Here is a 23426-nt window from a genome sequence, read left to right on the forward strand (position 1 = left end):
AAAACAAATGTACTCATTAAAATAAACTTTTTAATGAAAACATGTCGTTAAATCTTTTTAATATGTTGGCAATGATTTTATCAAGGCAATAAGACCCTCGAACTCGGGAATTATGGTGTGATAACTCCCTCCGAACGGCTATTTTCCGGCCCTCGGCTTCGCATCGGGCATTAGAACAGCCCTTAGACGGGAGCTATCACAACATAATTCCCAGGTTCTCCTGCCTTATTGCTTAATTATTTGATGAAGCCAAATTAACTCAGTGATAAAGTCCGAATGTAGGCCTGTGTCCATTTGCTTTTCTCAACGGTGACTGTTTCTTTTCATCAATGCTTATTCCTTCCTTTTTTAACTCCGCTTGCCTGGCTTTATTCTGTTGGCATGGCAACAGTTGCCATCCGGAAGGTCAGAAAGCACCAATCATCTCCACGGCAGACACCCACATACAGCCCAGTACATAATCGCTCTGTGCCCACTCACCACGCACGCACACTGTCCCTGGCATCTCCTACACACAGACACCATTTCAATAACACACAACCAACTCACGCTTACAGAACCAGACCACACAATAATACACGTCCTCCGGCGCATACTCGGTGTCCAGTTGCGGCTATTAACTTGGGTCTTTGAGTCATTACAGTGAACTGCATGAAAGGAGGAAAGCATTAGCATTAGCATCAAATAGGACATTCTGTACTGTCGCCTCATATGACGTGGATTTAACAATGTCTGCTGGAAATGAGCTTTGTCAGATTAGACAAACTCCAACAAGTAAAAGAGTTGGGCACGCTTTGCAAGATCTCATGTATTTATCTCTCACTGAAACACATTTTTTGTTTACAAGTAAACGTTTGGTACGATTGATGCATGCGCATCCTCGCAACAAAAAGCTCTTTAGCAGGAGAGCTAATGATGGTGTCGGTATCTTGACTAACTTCACAGTGACTGAGTGACGACCATGAAAGCTATAGCCAACAGTCTTGCGTGTTATGTTTAACAACTATATTATTTTTCTGGCTTTATCTAGCTCTGTGATATTTTACCTTGCCTCGTTAGCTTGCTAACTTGCTAGGTAATCAAATCCTCCAACGACACCTGTGATGTTGTCGATGACAACCATCTGATTACCTGTGTTAATTTTTTAACTTGCATGAGCTGCATTTGAAGTCAGGGGATTGTAAACAAACTAGTTTGATTCGAAACTGGGCACGCAACTTTTCATGATGCGGCCAGGATAGGGTCTATAGGATGAGGGTCCACAAAGACCATTTTAACAGATTGGTGTTTGTTTTCAAGCTTTCAATGCCCCTTTGAAAGAAAGATTGAGTGAATAAATAGATGATCCTGGAGTTGAGAGATAGAAGTAAGAATTTCATTATAACTGACCTTAAGTAGTGGCGATTTTAGCATGTAAATCTTGGTGGGGCAAAAAAATAATGCGGGATGCATGCCAGCAAAGCCACTATACAACACAACACTTAACAATACATTTATTGCACTATAACGGTGACCACAAACTGTTAGGACCTACATAAAGCTGTCGCAAAAGCAGAGTACCAACGGCAGTCCCAACACCTTACCACTGCTACACCTGGCATCGAAACAGTTCATTCAGTCTCATTTACTGCCTTCTAAAAAAACACATCTGATATGGCTGACTTGCTTAAACAAACGTGGTTTCTACTGACAATTGAGATGTACAAACTATGGCATAAGGAGACGACAAGCGGAGAAGCGGCAATCCGTAATTTCGATGAAGACAATGAGTGAGCTAGGACGAATGTAGTCAATATAATTTGTTCAGCACTTTTGAAATGTACAGAATTCAGAACATGGGCTGTTCTTACAGTGTTCTACCTGTACACCAAGTCAAAACCATAGGATAAATAAAGGGGGCATATAAGCAGACAATGAAAGCTCTTACAATATTTAATAATTACATTTCTCAAAAACAGGTTATAGGCTACATGTGCACCACCAAGTCAGAACAGTAGGCGAAATAAAGCGGTGAAAATTGATCAAATTATTAGGGTGAGGCACATGGGCTACTAACAGCTTACTAGACAACATACACTTAGTATTACTTTCTTAGCTACAGTATACATATCTCCCTGGCATATTATATAATTTATGCAGCAGCGTACAAGACATTTTGACTCACCTTGTTGTGCTGTGCTCACTTGAACAGGAAGGTGTCGTGGCGGTCCTTAAGGGGATAATTTTGTCATCAAAGTCTGCCAATCTCTGGATTTATGGTGCTTCAAGACAACTGGGAACTCGAAAAAAAAAAAAAATTGAATCATGATGACGTCAGTGATCTTCAGGTTGTAGCTCTAGAAAGAGGCCCGAGTTCCAAATGTACAATTCCGAGTTGGATCAAAGTTCAACACGTATTTTCCCAGTCGTAGTTCATTTTTCCCAGCTGTCTTGAACTTACTAAAGTCAGATTTTGCATGTCCGAGTTAAGTTGTTTTGAGCGCAGCACAAGTCATCCTTCATTGACAGCATGACCAATGTTGAATGTTTCATTTTAAACTAGGAAAAGAGACCCTAAATCTTAAGATTTGGGACCCCACAGCCACTCCACTGAATAGCAGGCTAATGATTGCATTGCAATGCTTGCAGTTAGCCACACTGATTCCTTCCAAACCACTCATTGTTGAATTTGTGATTTCCAACTTGTGTAATGTTTATGTCCAATGGCCGATGAGCACTGATACGTTTTATCTATAATTTATTTTCATTTGACAGGGATTAAAAAGGACTTGCCAGGAGATTGTCGACTTGATTCATGATGATGACTGCTAGCTAAGATATTGAAAGTATGATGTTGATCAGTCCAATCAAAGCTACTGTAGATATAATGTGATATTACATAATTTTATCTGTCGACAATGACCTTGAGCCTTCTTGGATGGGCACTTCTAATGTAACTCTATGGCAGCACCCAAGGGGCTTGAATTTTCTAGCTCTACCCTTGGCGGTCACGTAGTGTCCCCATGAGTGACAGAACACAGAACACATTTTCTGCTGGCTTGCCCCACCACCACAGAAAGCACTGAGCTAGGCTGAAACACCTGCATTTTGGAGCTGCCTTACTCAAGAAAACAAAAGAGACCATGTTTGTATGTAACTTTATTAACTCAATGATATATATATTTTTTTTTACATTGTTTGCAAACTGATATGTGACATGTATTGATGACAAATAACATGCAAAACAGGAAAGCCTCCCAAAAAATTAAAAAAATGTGGGTCTGCCCCACCTGCCCTGAATTGACTGGTTGCCACTGAGTAGAGGACAGCTATTTAGAGTAATACATGAAACTGCATAGGAACCTTATCAATCACCTTCAAAACTGCCAGATGAGACTGAGCAAAGCAAAAACATTTGATGTGTGTACATGTTTTTACTTATTTAACCAGGCAAGCCAGTTAAGAACAAATTCTTATTGACAATGACGGCCTACCCCAGCCAAACCATAACTCGGGCGACGCTGGGCCAATCGTGCGCCGCCCTATGGGACTCCCAATCACGGCCAGTTGTGATACATCCTGGAATCGAACCAGGGTCTGTAGTGACGCCTCCAGCGCTGAGATTCAGTGCCTTAGACTGCTGCGCCACTCGGGTGCCACAGGTGGAGTACTGTATGTAGCACATATCAGACCATATTGGGTGTGAACTGCTGTATGGACACCAGCTCTTTTCTGCATCATGGAATACATCAATTGGGTATGCTCTAACACACTCAGACAACAGGGTCAATGCAACTGACATGAGCTAGCCTCAGGAGCATCAAAGCTCCTGCTGCTATGCTAACTACTGTAATTCAGCGTCGCTAGGGTGGTCTTATATGGATTTAATTTGTTATTCAAACAGTCCAGTTGTCAATCTTTTAATGCCTTTAGTTGATGCAACAAGTCAGACATATGGGATGTAGAACAATAGGGAACGTAGATCAAGTTGTAAGATGGCAGTCTTGTGTGGTTAACACCACATAATCATGCCAACTAAACACTCTAGGCCAGGGGTCTCCAACAGGTTGATCCCAAGCTACCAGTAGCTCACAGCCCACCTATGAGTAGCTCGCCATACAATTATGGAAGTACATACATTTTCCAGTGTTCCAGTGTTCCACCGCAAACTGTCATAAACAAATCTCACAAATGTCAGACACTGCAACCTCCCAGCTTCTATCCAATCAAAGCGTCATTGATATTATCCCACACTGGTTAGCCACAATTGGCTTAAAAAGCCAGACGTAACACAATATACAGTATGCCAATTAATTTACAGCAATATTGCTATCACTTTGTGTAGGCAGTTAGCAATGCTAAAGATAACCATCTTGTGTGCAGACAGAAAGGCTTTGCCCAAAACATTCACTATTAAATGTTAACAGCAAATTAGGCCTACCTGACAGAATGATAGCATGATTATTTGTATCAATATGGTGGGCCTTTGGTTTGCAAACTCTGCCATTACATGTGCCGTACAGAAACATCACTAGCCAAGCACATCCTACTCTCCCTAGGTGCACACTTGAATTAAAGAGGAATTACACCTAAAAAATAATAATATTTTGCTGTGATTTAAGCATTGACATGGACTCAGAACATCCAATTGTATTGATTCTATATAAATAATTGTAATAGTGAAAACAAAACTAAATCTGAACTCAGGAAAACTAAAACAGATTAAACAAATTAAAACAGATTTTATTAGGGCCACCTGGAGTTGTTTATTAAGAAGAATGTGCCTATTTGAAAGCAGAAAATGGGGAGCTTGCAACGTTTCATTATTATTATTTTTTTTAAATGTACTTGTTGCAGTAGCTGTCATGCTAGAAAAGGTTGTTGACTCCTGTTCTAGGCCCATTGTTACACCGTACGTGATGTTCAGGAGGCGTATTTATTTCCTGGTTAACCCCAACCTATCGCCTCAAACCACTAAAACCTTCTCCCGTCATTATCTTCTAAAACAGCGCTAACAAAACACGGGACGGGGAGGCCGAACACACACAGGACAGGCACAAGGAAACACCTAGTTTTTCTTGGTAAAGCAAAAGCAAAGAAAATAGAACCAGACAAATAGACCATAAAAGAAGGCAATAAACAGTGAAACAGGTGGATTTTCGACATCTACAACATGAACAGACATTATACAGTGATTCATGGGGATGGTTGTGGAACAGGGAGGTGAGGTGGGGAGTGCCCCTACCTTTTCTGACGCAGATGAGCTCATGTACTCCACAGTTGCGCTCACCACCTGGAAAGACAATGCATTTTTAAATGGCCTGTAACGCATAATGGAAGCCAAACAAATTATAACCATACATGGATATACAATAAAAAACAACAGGTTAGGAGTCAATGACATAGATATGCTGACAAAAATCTGGATTTCACTAGCAGAGAGAGAATAGACAAGACAACAGAAATGCAGTCAAACACGCATATGGAACTTCTATATCTGTTGTGATTCTACATGACTAAACGATATTGACGATCATATGTACGCAATTTCAGAATCCAAAGGAAAGCCTGGGCCCTATGCATGGTATCTTGAACATGCACACTTTATATTATTAAATATGAACACATTTATAGTTACAGTAAACTAAAAATGTTTCCATGGATATGTTACACATTTTAAGGTTAAATGTTATATTAGTTTGTAACAGCCTTAACTTTAGGCTACTAACTGTATTACAAAAGTAATATTGAATTTTGTCTGGTTGATAATGCAACCAAATATCAACATTTAAGAAGATGTACTGTATCTAGTGCTTGGAGAGTTCCATCTGGGTAAATCCCATTCTCTAACTTACATCTTTTGTTGAGTTGGAGACGTGAATCCAACATGTCATTGTTAACTTAATAGGCAATTTTTTGTATTTCAAAAGTGATATTGAACTGTGTTTGGTTGTCAATGCAAGCAGAAGATACATTTCCTTGATATTGATATTTAGTTGCGTTGACAACCAAACAGAATTCAATATCACTAAATATATAATTACATGTTAAATCAACCAGAGCTCGAAGCCCTTGTCTATTTTTTGTTGAATCCTGGGTTGAATTGAAACAATAGCTGTTGATGACTTTGAAAATGTTATATAGGCCGAAATCGCATCATTGACATATGACGTATGGTCACATTTAATTAGCTCTTTTAAACCTACCCTTTGGAATGACTTCGATAGCAACAGTGAATCTATTTTGTGTTTATGTGGAGAACTCTCAGCGATCATTATCGTGATAGCACATTCGTAATAGTCGGTGACAAATACCACAGCTATGCAGAGCTGGGCTTGGTTAAAACACTGGATCGGAGACCAAAGGGTAGCTGTAGATACTATAGATAAATTCTCCATGAGAAAGTGCTGTGCAGCCTATTGATATAAAGTTGAAGATCTGTTGTTTTAAATGTACAAATTCAAGATATTTTGTACAAGGTTTGTCTATGTTGACATTTGGTTACCATGATGATATAATCCCTTTGGTTGAAATTTCACCATTAAAACAACAGTTGATGACTTTTTTCCAATCCAATGTATTTACAGGACAGATTACATGTCACAATAAGTTGACAAATTACATTGAAATAACATTGATTCAACCAGTTGGTGACCAGTGGGAAGCCTCCTTAGTCATAAGAGTCAAACATATAATTCGACAGATATTTGAGACCTCAAGAGCTGTCCCAACCAGTTAAGCATGACCAGCAGGTGCATTGATTATAGAAAAAGGCAGCGAGTCAGTGGTTCCTGCGCCATAGACTGTCATTTTCTTTTGAGTTGATTTAAAAATATATATATTTCTATATGATAATCTAGACATAGTCTACATGCAACAGTATCTCTTGCACTTTTGACAATAATTTTTACATGAGGCATAATTCACATGAAAGGCCTATGCCTAAATACTTATAACCACTAATGTCGGCAAATAAATAATCTAATATATTTTTCTTTCGATTATTTCATTAACATAGAGTACAGTGGCTTGCGAAAGTATTAACCCCCCTTGGCATTTTTCCTATTTTGTTGCCTTACAACCTGGATTTTTGGGGGGTTTGTATCAATTGATTTACACAACATGCCTACCACTTTGAAGATGCAAAATATTTTTTCTTGAGAAAAAAACAATAAGACAAAAAAACACAAACTTGAGCGTGCATAACTATTCACCCCCCCAAAGTCAATACTTTGTAGAGCCACCTTTTGCAGCAATTACAGCTGCAAGGCTCTTGAGGTATGTCTCTATGAACTTGAAACATTTAGCCACTGGGATTTTTGCCCATTCTTCAAGGCAAAACAGCGCCTTCAAGTTGGATGGGTACCGCTGGTGTACAGCAATCTTTAAGTCGTACCACATATTCTCAATTGGATTGAAGTCTGGGCTTTGACTAGGCCATTCCAAGACATTTAAATGTTTCCCCTTAAACCACTCGAGTGTTGCTTTAGCAGTATGCTTAGGGTCATTGTCCTGCTGGAAGGTGAACCTCAAATCTCTGGCAGACTGAAACAGGTTTCCCTCAAGAATTTCCGGGTATTTAGCATCATCCATCATCCCTTCAATTCTGAACAGTTTCCCAGTCCCTGCCGATGAAAAACATCCCCAGAGCATGATGCTGCCACCACCATGCTCCACTGTGTGGATGGTGTTCTCGGGGTGATGAGAGGTGTTGGGTTTGCGCCAGACATAGCGCTTTCCTTGATGGCCAAAAAGCTACATTTTAGTCTCATCTGACCAGAGTACCTTCTTACATATGTTTGGGGAGTCTCCCACATGCCTTTTGGCGAACACCAAACGTGTTTGCTTATTTTTTTCTTGAAGCAATGGCTTTTTTCTGGCCACTCTTCTGTAAAGCCCAGCTCTGTGGCGTGTACAGCTAAAAGTGGTCCTATGGACAGATAATCCAAGCTCCGCTGTGGAGCTTTGCAGCTCCTTCAGGGATGTCTTTGGTCTCTCTGTTGCCTCTCTGATTAATGTCCTCCTTGACTGGTCCGTGAGTTTTGGTGGGCGGCCCTCTCTTGGCAGGTTTGTTGTGGCGCCATATTCTTTCCATTTTTTAATAATGGATGTAATGGTGCTCCGTGGGATGTTCAAAGTTTCGGATATTGTTTTATAACCCAACCCTTATCTGTACTTCTCCAGAACTTTGTCCCTGACCTGTTTGGAGAGCTCCTTGGTCTTCATGGTGTTGCTTGCTTGGTGGTGCCCCTTGCTTAGTGGTGTTGCAAAAACTGGGGCTTTTCAGAACAGGTTTATATACACTGAGATCATGTGACACTTAGATTGCACACTGGTGGAATTTATTTAATTAATGATGTGACTTCTGAAGGTAATTGGTTGCACCAGATGTTATTTAGAGGCTTCATAGCAAAGGGGGTGAATACATATGCACGCACCATTTTTCAGTTTTATTTACTTAAGTAATTTTTTTCACTTCACCAATTTGGACTATTTTCTGTATGTCCATTACATGAAATCCAAATAAAAATCCATTTAAATTACAGGTTGTAATGCAACAAAATAGGAAACACGCCAAGGGGGATGAATACTTTTGCAAGGCACCGTACATCATGTTATTTCAAGTTATCCCTTTGGAGCGCAATATCACGTTGTTAAAAAAGATGCCTAAATTGGGCATGCCTATAAGTTGGGCAATATTATCATCAAGTTATTTGATGCCTACTGTGCCAGAAGCTATTTAGAGGGTTGTTGAACGGGAGTGACGTGTGTGTTAATATAACGCAGGGTTTCCCAAACGTGGTCCTTGGAACCTCATGGGGTGCACGTTTTGGTTTTTGGCCCAAGCACTACACAACTGATTCAAATAATGAAATAATCATCAAACGTGCACCTCTTGGGGTTTCGAGGACCGAGTTTGGGAAACACTGATATAACGGTAATAAAAATTCCGCTTTTAACAACAATTCAGTACCACATGCCTATCACGCTATTTAAAATAGCAGAATTTTAACAAAAAAATTATTATGAATGCCAACATATTAGGCATACGCATATGATAGCAACATTTCTGAAAATTTGTTATAAAACGGAAAATAATTATCGGTGAACAAAAGCATCCGATGAGCCTCCACAGGTCTGTGCACCGGGGCTCCAAATGCTGTATTCTGGCCCTATATAGAGCTCACAGCTGGCCTCATCGTGATTGGTTATTGCCCATCATTTGCAACCATGGCAATGAGTGTCATCACTATCTTTCCTTTGTGGTACCTCAAACTGTTGTGACTAAGAAACTTTTATGAGTTGACTTTACTCCTGGCTCAGAGTTTTTGTCTGGGCAGTGTCTTAACATCATCATAAAACCTACTCTGAGCTGGGAGTGTTTTTTGTCTTAAAACAGGTTTTAACATGATTCCTAGGATCTTTTCTGAGACGCTTTGGGGATACGGGCCCTGGATTGCAAATCGACCACATTTTTTAATACTTTCAGCACAAAGCAATTATGAAACACAGTTGAAGTCAGACGATTACATACACTTAGGCTGGAGTCATGAACCACTCCACACATTTCTTGTTAAGATATACACTACCGATCAAAACATTTGGGGTCACTTAGAAATGTTCTTGTTTTTGAAAGAAAATCATTTTTTTTTGTCCATTACAATAATATCAAATTGATCAGAAATACAAACAGACGCCTCGCATGTCCTCAACTGGCAGCTTCATTAAATAGTACACGCAAAACACCAGTCTCAACGTCAACAGTGAAGAGGCGACTCCGGGATGCTGGTCTTCTAGGCAGAGTTGCAAAGAAAAAGCTTTTTCTCAGACTGGCCAATAAAAGATTAAGATGGGCAGAAGAACACAGACACTGGACAGAGGAACTCTGTCTTGAAGGCCAGCATCCCGGAGTCGCCTATTAACGGTTGACGTTGAGACTGGTGTTTTCGCGGGTACTATTTAATGAAGCTGCCAGTCGAGGACTTGTGTGGCGTCTTTTTCAAACTAGACAACCCTAATGTCCTTGTCCTCTTGCTCAGTTGTGCACCGGAGCCTCCCACTCCTCTTTCTATTCTGGTTAAAGCCAGTTTGCAATAAAGTCCATCATTTATGTCCAAATACCTCCTTTTTGTTTGCGCGTTTAGTTCACAAATCCAGTCCAGACGAAATGTCAAAAAAGTTCTATTACAGTTCGTAGAAACATGTCAAACGATGTATAGAATCAATCTTTAGGATGTTTTTAACATAAATCTTCAATAATGTTCCAACCGGAGAATTTCTTTGTCTTCAGAAATGCGATGGAACGCAGCTAACTCTCACATGAACGCGCATGGTCAGCGCATGGTCAGCTCGTGGCACTCTGGGAGAGACCTTACTCAATCTCCTCTCATTCGCCCCCACTTCACAGTAGAAGCATCAAACAAGGTTCTATAGACTGTTGGCATCTAGTGGAAGCCTTAGGAAGTGCAACATGACCCCATTTCCACTGTATCTTGGATAAGCAAAGAGTTGAAAACCTACAAACCTCAGATTTCCCACTTCCTAGTTGGATTTTTTCTCGGGTTTTTGCCTGCCATATGAGTTCTGTTTTACTCACAGACATCATCCAAACAGTTTTAGAAACTTCAGAGTGTTTTCTATCCAAATCTACTAATTATATGCATATACTAGGATGTGTGCCTGAGTAGCAGGCAGTTTACTCTGGGCACGCTTTTCATCCGGACGTGAAAATACTGGCCCCTACCCCAAAGAAGTTTAGAATATCATAGAATATAATTGAACATTTCCGTTTCTCCATGCTTGTCTCAGAGCAGCACGAAACGATGCTAAAATAGTTGACCACAGTGGGTAGGCTATATATAACAATATTTTTGAGATTACTTAGTTAAACAAAAAACGAAAGTGAGTGATTGTAATCTTAATAAAGGCCAAAATAATATGTATATACGTTTTTAGAGGGAGAGAAACAAAGAACATCCCGGCCAGCCAAACCCTCCCCTAACACAGGTGACGCTAGGCCAATTGTGCGCCTCCCTATGGGAATCCCAATCACGGCCAGATGTGATACAGCCTGGAATCGAACCAGGGACTGTAGTGATGCCTCTTGCACTGAGATGCAGTGCCTTAGACCACTGTGCAACTTGGGAGCCATGACCAATATATATTGTCCTGCTAATAGCCCATCCTAGAAATGTTGTTTGCATAATTCACAGTCTGCTACGCTTGTGAAAAACAGGGTTAATCATACACTGCTCAAAAAAATAAAGGGAACACTTAAACAACACAATGTAACTCCAAGTCAATCACACTTCTGTGAAATCAAACTGTCCACTTAGGAAGCAACACTGATTGACAATAAATTTCACATGCTGTTGTGCAAATGGAATAGACAAAAGGTGGAAATTATAGGCAATTAGCAAGACACCCCCAATAAAGGAGTGGTTCTGCAGGTGGCCTGCTGGAGGTCATTTTGCAGGGCTCTGGCAGTGCTCCTCCTTGCACAAAGGCGGAGGTAGCGGTCCTGCTGCTGGGTTGTTGCCCTCCTACGGCCTCCTCCACGTCTCCTGATGTACTGGCCTGTCTCCTGGTAGCGCCTCCATGCTCTGGATACTACGCTGACAGACACAGCAAACCTTCTTGCCACAGCTCGCATTGATGTGCCATCCTGGATGAGCTGCACTACCTGAGCCACTTGTGTGGGTTGTAGACTCCGTCTCATGCTACCACTAGAGTGAAAGCACCGCCAGCATTCAAAAGTGACCAAAACATCAGCCAGGAAGCATAGGAACTGAGAAGTGGTCTGTGGTCACCACCCGCAGAACCACTCCTTTATTGGGGGTGTCTTGCTAATTGCCTATAATTTCCACCTTTTGTCTATTCCATTTGCACAACAGCATGTGAAATTTATTGTCAATCAGTGTTGCTTCCTAAGTGGACAGTTTGATTTCACAGAAGTGTGATTGACTTGGAGTTACATTGTGTTGTTTAAGTGTCCCCTTTATTTTTTTGAGCAGTGTATAATCTGTTAGATTATTTTAGGGGCTTTTATATAATAATAATAATAATAACAATAGCTTTGTTTTAAAAATAACGCTATTTTGGAGATTATTTTGTTTTCAAATAACGTAAAGTGAGCAAGAAAAAGGCCATTCTTGAACATGGGGTGAGACATTGTTACTAATTTGTAAATAAAGCCAGTTTTTTTATTTAGAATGATTTATTTCTGTTTTTAGAGGGAAAGAAATCAAAAGCCTACCATCACCTCATGGGTCTCCCTGTCGCAGCCGGCACGGTATTGAACCAGCATCTGTACCAACACAATTTGCACTGTGATGCAGTGTCTTAGACCGCTGTGACTCTCAGGCACTGTACAACGTGACCGGTCGGGAGTAGGCTACAGTACTACCGTAAGAGCAAAATAATCCTAACATTTCCACACCCTAATTGTAGTCTAAGTTTCTCTTAGAATAAAAACCTTAGTTTAACAACAGTTTTAGTAAGTAATACTAACAAGTAGTAACAAAAAAAAGGTGTATTTTTACAGACACAGTAGCGCCTTGGGACCCAAAAGCATAATCAGTGCTCTAACTCCCCCTTGTGCTGATCTGGAGGAATGAAGCAGTGACGCAGGGTACCGTACTAAACCACAAATGACCTCTAAGTCCCGCAGCATAATCGCAAAACTTTTAGTTGAGCAACCACTGTACTCATACACACTCAACCCCTTTCCCCCACAAACAACCACAAGCTCAGATGTTCAACAGTTGTTCCACCCCCAAGCCCAACTCAAAAAAAGGACTTTATGTGCAAATGCGTATGCATTTGCAGCAGTTTGAGAAGGCATGCAAAATTGAGCAAAAATGTGATAAACCAATTTCAAGTCCTAGGTGATCATGATATATAAAACTATATTTATAATTTATTTTAAAATGTATATCCCATATTTGCATAAAATTGAAAGCTCTCTCTCACAACCCCTGCTCTCAGACACACATGTGCTCTGGGATTTGCAAGCATTATCCTTTTTCACTCACTTAACTCCACTTTTCAGAACACAAAAACACACCCCCCACCTTCCAAAACAATACACCCACACATACCCACATACTGTGCCTTCTTATGTCCTCTGTTTGCTGTGTTTTTATCCCTACCATGTTGATTGAGTACTTTTTTGTTCCAGCTCCTTATATTTGAAGAAGTATTCTTTATCTAATTATCCTTTCTTATAATACTGTCTCATCCATTTATAAAATACTATAAATAGAAAGTTGAATACTCATTATTTTACAACATTCCCTATTTTGAATGGTATAGTGTAGTTTATTTCTACATCGACTGTTGTATTTTATTGTTTCCCACTTTTTTATTACAATCCCTACCATGGGTAGTATTGGGTGTTCCATTATTCCAATTTCCCTCTATGGGAAATGTAATATTTAGAATAGACATGGAGTAGTCTTGTTGTCTCTGAACATTTGGTTATCAATATACAGTTTATCGACTATTAGAGCTACACGTTTCCCTTTTAATCGATTTTCCTTGACGATTGGGTACAGAACTTTGCGTCGTTCTGCTATTTCCCTCGGGAACTGATCATTCATGCCTATTTTCGTGCCAGCAAGTCTTTTACCCAGGCTTTTAACCATTATTTTATCTTTAAAGAATGCAAATTTGGCAACGATTGGGCGCTCATATCTCTGTCCTCTCTGTCTGAAGCGGTGTACACGTTCGAGTAGGATTTTGTCGACAGCATCGCCTGGGATCTGCAGCGCTGTAAGAAAGAATTCCACTTTCAGAATCTTCGCTGTTTTTTCTTTGATACCAGTAAGTACCAGATTTTATCTCATAGATCTAGTCTGTATATCAAGTAAGGCTTCTCTCAGAAACATATTCCACTTTACAAGTTCATTAACATCATCTCGAGGTTCGCCTTCAACTCCTTTATATCTTTACTGACTAATTAAAGTATGCCCAGTTTATCATTTCTCAACTAACAGATTTGTTTCCAACCTTACCATTCCCGGTGGTGAAAAGCAAGAGTATGCGTCCGTCGAGTCGCGTTTTCTTTTGGGGATTGGTTCTCCATGTTTACTCTCCGTCATTTGGGTGTTGATGGTTTTTGTAATATTGGTCGAAAAATTTCTCTAGCCTTATAATTTGCTTTGTGTTTTCCAAACTGTATGTGGAGTGAAGTGCTAATATTTAGTCAAACAGATATTGAATATTACATTATCTTGAGGTGATCTGCACCAATGTGTTCATTCCACCATCTTACCTTGAATTGGATCTTAAGCACTTACAAATTTGTAACATATTGTATGAATTGCAGTCGGGTTTTTGCCAGGACGTAACATATCGTATGAAATGAATGACGTTGTACACAATTGTGCACAATTTTCGGGGACCCGGTTTTGGCTCGTGAGCACTACTTTTCAACTAGTGGCTGAAATGTATAACGCAGCAATAACTCACCTTTATAATGCATCTTCAATTCATAAATCAAGGTAGTTCCCACTTCAAATAGTTTTAATGGAACTCTTATTTCTTATTTTGTTTTCTTTAAAACAGATATATAGATATTTATAGAGACGGGGAGAGAGATCGGATGGGAAGGACAGAATAGAAGGTGAGTTAGTCCCCCACCGTAGAGAGCTAGTCAAGAAGGTCAACCTACGGCAGGAATAATGCTACTTGATGCACATTTCACTGCTGTTTCGAGGACAAAACATGTAGCCCAAAGGGTTTTTTATATAGTTAAAGCCAGTATTTGAACATTTTGAATTTACTACAATGCAATATCTTCTTGATCTACAACAATTGACGTTAAGATTCATTTTTGACAAAGCAATGAAATAGCATTCATCCCAGTTTATTATTGGTTTGTTTTCTGTTTTGTATCACTCCTGAAACATTTAGCTACCAATTCTGATATGCCACTCTTTATTTTCTAAGCCATAAGTTAAGGGGGGGGGGGGGGGTCAATGTAAATTGTCCGGTGGCGATTTTTATGAATTGTTCAGCAGTCTAATGGCTTGGGGGCAGAAGCTGTTGAGGAGCCTTTTGGTCCTAGACTTGGCGCTCCGGTACCGCTTGCCGTGCGGTAGCACAGAAAACAGTCTATTGCACTGCTGTAATAGAAATGTAAAAGACTGGCCAGATTTCCTCTTCTCAGGGCTATTCATGTCACAGGCCTTACTGTGAGGCGATATGTTTCTCACCTATAACAGTCTTTTTAAATTCTATGAAGAGTGCAGTGCATGGGTGTGAATGAGTGACCACACACTGAGTAGGTCAACTACATGCTTAGGGCAGTGCAATTTCGTATTTCGTTGCCCACTTTACTAATTTAGTATTCTATAACTAAATCATATTCTATACATTCTACTCCTTCATTGCATTTCCATTGCAGGAAAAATCGTCTTTACTTCAAATGAAAATTATATCCGTCAATTTGCACATCAGCTTGTGGGATCAGTGTTCTGATTAACTGCATTGTGAAAATAAATCCATCATGTCAACATTATACAATTTTTCCTATGCATTTTGAGGGAAAGGACTGCTATCCATCTTAACAGGCCCCTTGACAGTTGTGAGTCTGACATTGCACAAATTCATAAGGGTAAAATGTTTGAGCCTCGAACACAACCAAGGGGAATTCAATCTTGACATCCACCGTAAAATAAGGCACAATGTTCACGAGAAAATACACAAATCACTGAATGAAAGATTTTTTTATTTTACCTTTATTTTACCAGGTACGCCAGTTGAGAACAAGTTCTCATTTACAACTGCGACCTGGCCAAGATAAAGCAAAACAGTGCGACAAAAACAACACAGAGTTACACATAAACAAATATACAGTCAATAACACAATAGAAAAAAATCTATGTACAGTGTGTGCAAATGTAGAAGAGTAGGGAGGTAAGGCAATAAATAGGCCATAGAGGCGAAATAATTACAATTTAGCATTAACACTGGAGTGATAGATGTGCAGATGATGATGTGCAAGTAGAGATACTGGGGTGCAAAAGAGCAAGAAGATAAATAACAATATGGGGATGAGGGAGTTGGGTGGGCTATTTATAGATTGGCTGTGTACAGGTACAGTGATCGGTAATCTGCTCTGACAGCTGATGCTTAAATTTAGAGAGGGAGATATGAGTCTCTCAGCTTCAGTGTTTATTGCAGTTCGTTCCAGTCATTGGCAGCAGAGAAATGGAAGGAAAGGCGGCCAAAGGAAGTGTTGGCTTTGGGGATGACCAGTGAAGTATACCTGCTGGAGCGCGTGCTACGGGTGGGTGTTGCTATGGTGACCAGTGAGCTGAGATAAGGCGGGGCATTAACCAGCAAAGACTTATAGATGACCTGGAGCCAGTGGGTTTGGCGACGAATATGTAGCGAGGGCCTACAGGTCGCAGTGGTGGGTAGTATATGGGGATTTGGTGACTAAACGGATGGCACTGTGATAGACTACATTCAATTTGCTGAGTAGAGTGTTGGAGGCTATTTTGAAAATGACATCGCCGAAGTCCAGGATCGGTAGGATAGTCAGTTTTATGAGAGTATGTTTGGCAGCATTCGTGAAGGAGGCCTTGTTGCGAAATAGGAAGCTGATTCTAGATTTAATTTTGGATTGGAGATGCTTAATGTGAGTCTGGAAGGAGATTTTACAGTCTAACCAGACACCTAGGTATTTGTAGTTGTCCACATATTCTAAGTCAAAACTGTCCAGAGTAGTGAAGCTAGTCAGGCGGGCGGGTGCGGGGAGCAATTTGAAGAGCATGCATTTAGTTTTACTAGTGTTTAAAAGCAGTTGGAGGCCACGGAAGCAGTGTTGTATGGCATTGAAGCTTCTTTGGAGGTTTGTTAACACAGTGTCCAAAGAAGAGTCAGAAGTATACAGAAAGTTTGTCGTATGGGTAGAGGTGGATCAGAGAATCACGAGCAGCAAGAGCGACATCATTAATATATACAGAGAAAAGAGTCGGTCCGAGAATTGAACCCTGTGGCACCCCCATAGAGCCCATACCCTGATGAAGACAGCTTGGCTGTCGAAACGTTGGATATTACATGTTTGCATCTGAGCTCCTAGAGTGTGCGGCTCTCCTTTATTTTCAAACCCCCATAGAGCCTGCCAGAGGTCCGGACAACATGCCCTCCGATTTGACACACTGAAATCTATCTGAGAAGTAGTTGGTGAACCAGGCGAGGCAGTCATTTGAGAAACCAAGGCTATTGAGTCTGCCGATAAGAATGCAGTGATTGACAGAGTCGAAAGCCTTGGCCAGGTCGATGAAGACAGCTGCACAGTACTGTCCTCTATCGATGGCAGTTATGATATCATTTAGGACCTTGAGCGTGGCTGAGGTGCACCCATGACCAGCTCGGAAACCAGATTGCATAGTGGAGAAGGTACGGTGGGATTCAAAATGGTCGGTGATCTGTTTGTTAACTTGGCTTTGGAAGATTTTAGGAAGGCAGGGTAGGATGGATATAGGTCTATAACAGTTTGGGTCTAGAGTGTCTCCCCCTTTGAAGAGGGGGATGACCGCGGCAGCTTTCCAATCTTTAGGGATCTCAGACAATACGAAAGAGGTGTAACAGATTGTCTGGCCCAGCTGATTTGTAGGGATCCAGATTTTGCAGCTCTTTCAGAACATCAGCTGTTTGGATTTGGGTGAATGAGAAGCGGGGGGGGCTTGGGCAAGTTTCTGCAGGGGGTGCAGAGCTGTTGGCCAAGGTAGGAGTAACCAGGTGGAAAGCATGACCAGCCGTCGAAAAATGCTTATTGAAATGATCGATTATCGTAGATTTATTCAGTGTTTCCTAGCTTCAGTGCAGTGGGCAGCTGGGAGGAGGTGATCTTCTTCTCCATGGACTTTACAGTATCCCAAAACTTTTTGGAATGCTACAGGATGCAAATTTTTGTTTGAAAAAGCTAGCCTTCCTTAGCTTTCCTAACTGACTGGGTATATTGGTTCCTGACTTCCCTGAAAAGTTGCATATCGCAGGGGCTATTCGATGCTAATGCAGAACGCCACAGGATGTTTTTGTGCTGGTCAAGGGCAGTCAAGTCTGGGGTGAACCAAGGGCTATATCTGTTCTTAGTTCTACATTTTTTGAATGGGGCATGCTTATTTAAGATGGTGAGGAAAGCACTTTTAAAGCGCAACCAGGCATCCTCTACTGACGAGATGAGGTCAATATCCTTCCAGGATACCCGGGCCAGGTCGATTAGAAAGGCCAGCTCGCTGAATTGTTTTAGGGAGCATTTGGCAGTGATGAGGGGTGGTCGTTTGACCGCGAACGCATTACGGACGCAGACAATGATCGCTGAGATCCTGGTTGTAGACAGCAGATATGTATTTAAAGGGCAAGGTGGTCTGGATGATATCTAAGAGTGTGCCCATTTTTTACGGATTTGAGATTGTACCTGGTAGGTTCCTTGATAATATTGTGTGAGATTGAGGGCATCTAGCTTAGATTGTAGGACGACCGGTGTGTTAAGTATGTCCCAGTTTAGGTCACCTAACAGTACGAACTCTGAAGATAGATGTGGGGCAATCAATTCACATATGGTGTCCAGGGCACAGCTGGGGGCTGAGGGGGGTCTATAACAAGCGGAACTGGAGAGAGACTTGTTTCTGGAAAGGTGGATTTTAAAAGTAGAAGCTTGAATTGTTTGGGCACAGACCTGGATAGTATGACAGAAGTCTGCAGGCTATCTCTGCAGTAGATTGCCACTCCGCCCCCTTTGGCAGTTCTATCTCGGCGGAAAATGTTGTAGTTGGGGATGGACATTTCTGGATTTTTGGTGGCCTTCCTAAGCCAGGATTCAGACACGGCTAGGACATCCGGGTTGGCGGAGTGTGCTAAAGCAGTGAATAAAACAAACTAAGGGAGGAGGCTTTTAATGTTAACATGCATGAAACCAAGGCTTTTACGGTTACAGAAGTCAACAACTGAGAGTGCCTGGGGAATTGGTGTGGAGCTGGGGGATGCAGGGCCTGGGTTAACCTCTACATCACCAGAGGAACATAGGTGGATAAGGAGAAGGGTACGGCTAAAGGCTATAACAACTGGTTGTCTAGTGCTTTCGGGAACAGAGAGTAAAAGGAGCAGATTTCTGGGCGTGGAAAAATAGATTCAAAGCATAATGTACAGACAAGGGTATGGTAGGATGTGAGTACAGTGGAGGTAAACCTAGGCATTGAGTGACGATGAGAGAGGTTTTGTCTCTAGAGGCACCAGTTAAGCCAGGTGAGGTCACCGGATGTGTGGGGTGTGGAACAAAAAGGGCTATCTAAGGCAAATTGGGCAGGGCTGGGGGCTCTACAGTGAAATAAGACAATCACTAACCAAAACAGCAATAGACAAGGCATATTGACATTAGTGAGAGGCAGGCATGTGTAGCTGAGTGATCATAGGGTCCAATGAATAGCAATAGATGAGTCAGGGAGCCGATTCAGTAGTCGCTACTAGCAGAATAGCCTCCGGCGATGTCGCAACGGAAGAGCCTGTTGAAACCACCTCGGGCGATTATGTCGGCAGACCAGTCGTGATGGATGGGCGGGGCTCCGTGTTGACAGTAAAGGGTCCAGACCAATTGGCAAACAAGGTATTGTAGCCCAAGAATTGGCTGGTGGACCTTTTCGGCTAGCCGGGAGGTGGGCCTAGCTCGAGGCTAGCTGAAGGCTAACTGGTGCTTGCTTCGGGACAGAGACTTTAGCCAGGAGTAGCCGCTCGGATTGCAGCTAGCTAGCTGCGATGATCCGGTGTAAAGGTTCAGAGCTTGCGGTAGAAATCCGGAGATGTGGTAGAGAAAAAGCAGTCTGATATGCTCTGGGTTGATATCACGCTGTGCAGACCGGCATGTATTGACCGAGCTGAGGCTTGCCGCATCCATGGATGTCTGAAATTGTTTCTTGAATTGGCAACAGCGAAAAGACAATTTTTTGTTATTTCATTACCACTTTTTCATGGTATCCAATTGGTAGTTACAGTCTTGTCCCATCGCTGCAACTCCCATTTCGGACTTGGGAGAGGCGAAGGTCGAGAGCCGTGCGTCCTCCGAAACATGACCCAGCCAAGCCGCAGTGTTTCTTGATACAATTCCCGCTTAACCCGGAAGCCAGCCGCACCAATGTGTCAGAGGAAACACTGTACACCTGGCGACCGTGTCAGCGTGCATGCGCCCGGCCCGCCGCAAGATTCGCTAGAGCGAGATGGGACAAGGACACCCCGGCCGGCTAAACCCTCCCCTAACCCAGACGACGCTAGTCCAATTGTGCGCTGCCTCATGGGTCTCCCGGTCGCGACAGAGCCTGGACTCGAACCAGGGTCTCTAGTGGCACAGCTAGCACTGCGATGCAGTGCCTTAGACCACTGCGCCACTCGGGAGGCCGAAAAGACAATTTTGACATTTGACATTGCACTTTCGTTACTTTTCAGAAAGGACATTCAGCTCTAGGCATCGGAAAGCTAACTGAGTTCAATGTTTATCTGTTTTGGGATGATTTAAGCCCTCTAAGACTTAAAAAGACCCATAATACTGTGTCATTGAGTCAATCACCCTGACAGATTCCTACAGTTAAGAAAATATATTGCTGGCTGTTGTTTATGCATATAGCCTAGTTCATCAGGATGTTTGATGGAAAGTGATGAATGCCAAAACACAATCGTTACAGTTTTTCTAGTCAACTTTCATTGTCCCCCCAATAGTTACTGACTATACGTTTTCTCTGGTGGCTGATGAAAATCCATGTTGGGGTTAGTAAATAACATTTAAATTCCTCAATGTCACACCTGTTTAGCGTTATAATAACAATTTGCATGTCAAATTGATTGCCTGAATTGACAAACAAAAGGGATTTTAAATTGACCTCAACAAGTTGAACATTTAAAACAATATAGAAGTTTTGAACTATAACCAACCAATATCACAGTGTGGGCACACTCTCCAAACATCCTTCTGACCAAAAGTTTCAAACCACCACTACAATTACATGTTCTAACACCTTGCCTCTTAGCTAGATTTAGAAATACTCCCAAAAAAGAATGGCTGTAAAAAACGCCCAGACCAACTATTGTTTGCAACCAATACTCCTGAGTGGGCTCCCGAGTGGCACAGCGGTCTAAGGCACTGCATCTCAGTGCTAGAGGAGTCACTACAGACCCTGGCTGATTCCAGGCTGTATCACACCCGGCGCACAATTGGCCCAGCGTCGTCCGGGTTAGGGTTTTGCCGTCATTGTAAATAAGAATTTGTTCTTAACTGACTTGCCTAGTTAAATAAAGGTTATATATATATTTTTTTAAATACAAACTAAGTCAAGCTGAAGTATCTGCCAGACATACTGGTCCCGCCTGCAGACAGTCGAGCTTGTATTTATAGGGCTTGTCCCAGTTTCCTTGAGGAATCTCCACTACCTGCAGAGCAAAATCAGGCCACAGTTGTTTGCTATTGAGGACACTGTTGACACTATTGAGGACACTGTAGAGCGATGGACTCAGGCCAAAAGCCAGTAATACAAAGACAAGTCTAAGGTTCCTCTATAACCATATAGAGGAAATGCCTAGGAACTGTCACTATATCTGAAGCAGTACTGGAATGGTTCCTATGTTGAATTAGGCCTAGTCAATAGAAATCACTAGCAAATAAGAACAAAGAACATAGACTTTTCAAGAGATGGCTTGAAATTAGGGTGCTATTAAAAAGTTCACAAAGCACTTCATCACATTTTTTCTCCTCAGTTTCTTTCTATCCCTTGTGGTCCTTCCTCCACTCCAACCTCTTCCTGCTATGAAGTTCATTCGACCATTGTCAGTTGGATGGCAGATTGATTCATCTGTAAAACAAACAGATCTGAAGAAATCTATTAGTTGTGGTTCATTTATTGGGTTACATGGCATCACATCCTCTCGATGGAGATAAATTGCATTGTGATGTTGATTGCTTGTAGTTGCTCTGTAATAAGAATTACCTGAAATGTGTTATTTTGAAATACAGCGAGAAAAGAATGATCACTCGCAACAAGTTGTTCAGATGAATGTGGAGGTAATGAAAAAGCAAACATTTAGCGCCAAAAAAACTAAGCCTCACAATTTTTCCAATTTATAAATCTAGTTATTTGGGATGGATTGAAATTGACAGAATTGTTACCTGGAAGAAAATGGGGGAGGTGGCAGTTCAGGAGGAGAGTCAAAGGCTTCTTCACCCATTTTTTTTTGATTAGGCCTAGTCCAAAAAAATGCACTATATTGCGCATGGACTAACCTTCAGTTTGAGGAGAGCGCAAAGATGAGAAGGAGGACCGTAGGTCAACTTTGTTAGCTTGCTACTACGATAATTGTAGTATCCTTAAAGGCTTCTTAGAATTACGACTCATGAGACTTACGTACGGTTTAGTATTTAATTGTAACTTAGATTTACATTATCTTATGCACCTGGCTTAAACTACCTGAAGCTTTCTTAATCATAGTTATATAGGCAGACATAGGAAATAGCTACGGATAGCGGGAAGCAAACGCCCGTCTTGAGTCAATACTGCCATCTATTGGTAAACATAAATATACCAGGTTACAATAATTGATTTGTTTCTTGCCCATGATGAATTTATCAGAGTTATTGACCTCACAATAAGCCAGATTCGAGTAACTTACGTTGTTGTGCTGAAACTTGAAGCAGCAGCAGCGGCACAATCAAACGGAAATTATGGTTAGGGTAGGCATAATTCGAGTAGGCATAATTCATTTCAACAGTCTTCTTATTGTTAATTAATTTTACTAACAATAATAGGATTTTGTGTTGGAACCTATTTCTTCCTATTTCAGAAATAAGAGGTAGGCCTACCTGTTTCACAGACGAAACTAGGCTATAGGTTACTACAGTGCACTCGAAAAGTAGTCAGACCCCTTGACTTTTTCCACATTTTGTTATGTTACAGCCTTATTCTAAAATTGACTCAATTGTTTTTTTCCCTCATCAATCTACACACAATACCCCATAACGACAAAGCAAAACAGGTTTTAAGAAATGTTTGCAAATGCATTCAACACAAGAAATGTAAATAGCACATTTACATAAGTATTCAGACACTTTACACTCAGTACTTTGATGACACACCTTTGCCAGCGATTACAGAGTTGAGTCTAATTGGGTATGACACTACAAGCTTGGCACATCTGTATTTGGGGAGTTTCTCCCATTCTTCTCTACAGATCCTCTCAAGCTCTAACAGCACAGCTTTTTTCAGGTCTCTCCAAATATGTTCCATCGGGTTCAAGTCAGGGCTCTGGCTCGGCCCCTCAAGGACATTCAGAGACTTGTCCCGAAGCCACTCCCGTGTAGTCTTGCCTGTGTGATTAAAGTCATTGTCCAGTCTGAGGTCCTGAGCGCTCTGGAGCAGGTTTTTAATTGAGGATCTCTCTATAGTATGCGCCATTCA

At 41.4% G+C, this 23426-nt stretch overlaps 1 protein-coding gene across 3 annotated transcripts in view; it reads right to left on the reverse strand.

Moving 5' to 3' along the window:
* Positions 1-23426, reverse strand: part of syt14a (synaptotagmin XIVa) — a 201603-nt gene that overhangs the window by 119790 nt on the left and 58387 nt on the right. For all 3 annotated transcript variants that reach the window (XM_071380789.1, XM_071380790.1, XM_071380792.1), the window contains exon 2: positions 5225-5272. In XM_071380789.1, coding sequence (XP_071236890.1) covers positions 5225-5272 — 48 coding nt within the window. The remainder of the gene's footprint in view (positions 1-5224; positions 5273-23426) is intronic.

Source organism: Salvelinus alpinus, chromosome 33, assembly GCF_045679555.1.
Source record: "Salvelinus alpinus chromosome 33, SLU_Salpinus.1, whole genome shotgun sequence".
Taxonomy (NCBI): Eukaryota; Metazoa; Chordata; class Actinopteri; order Salmoniformes; family Salmonidae; genus Salvelinus; species Salvelinus alpinus.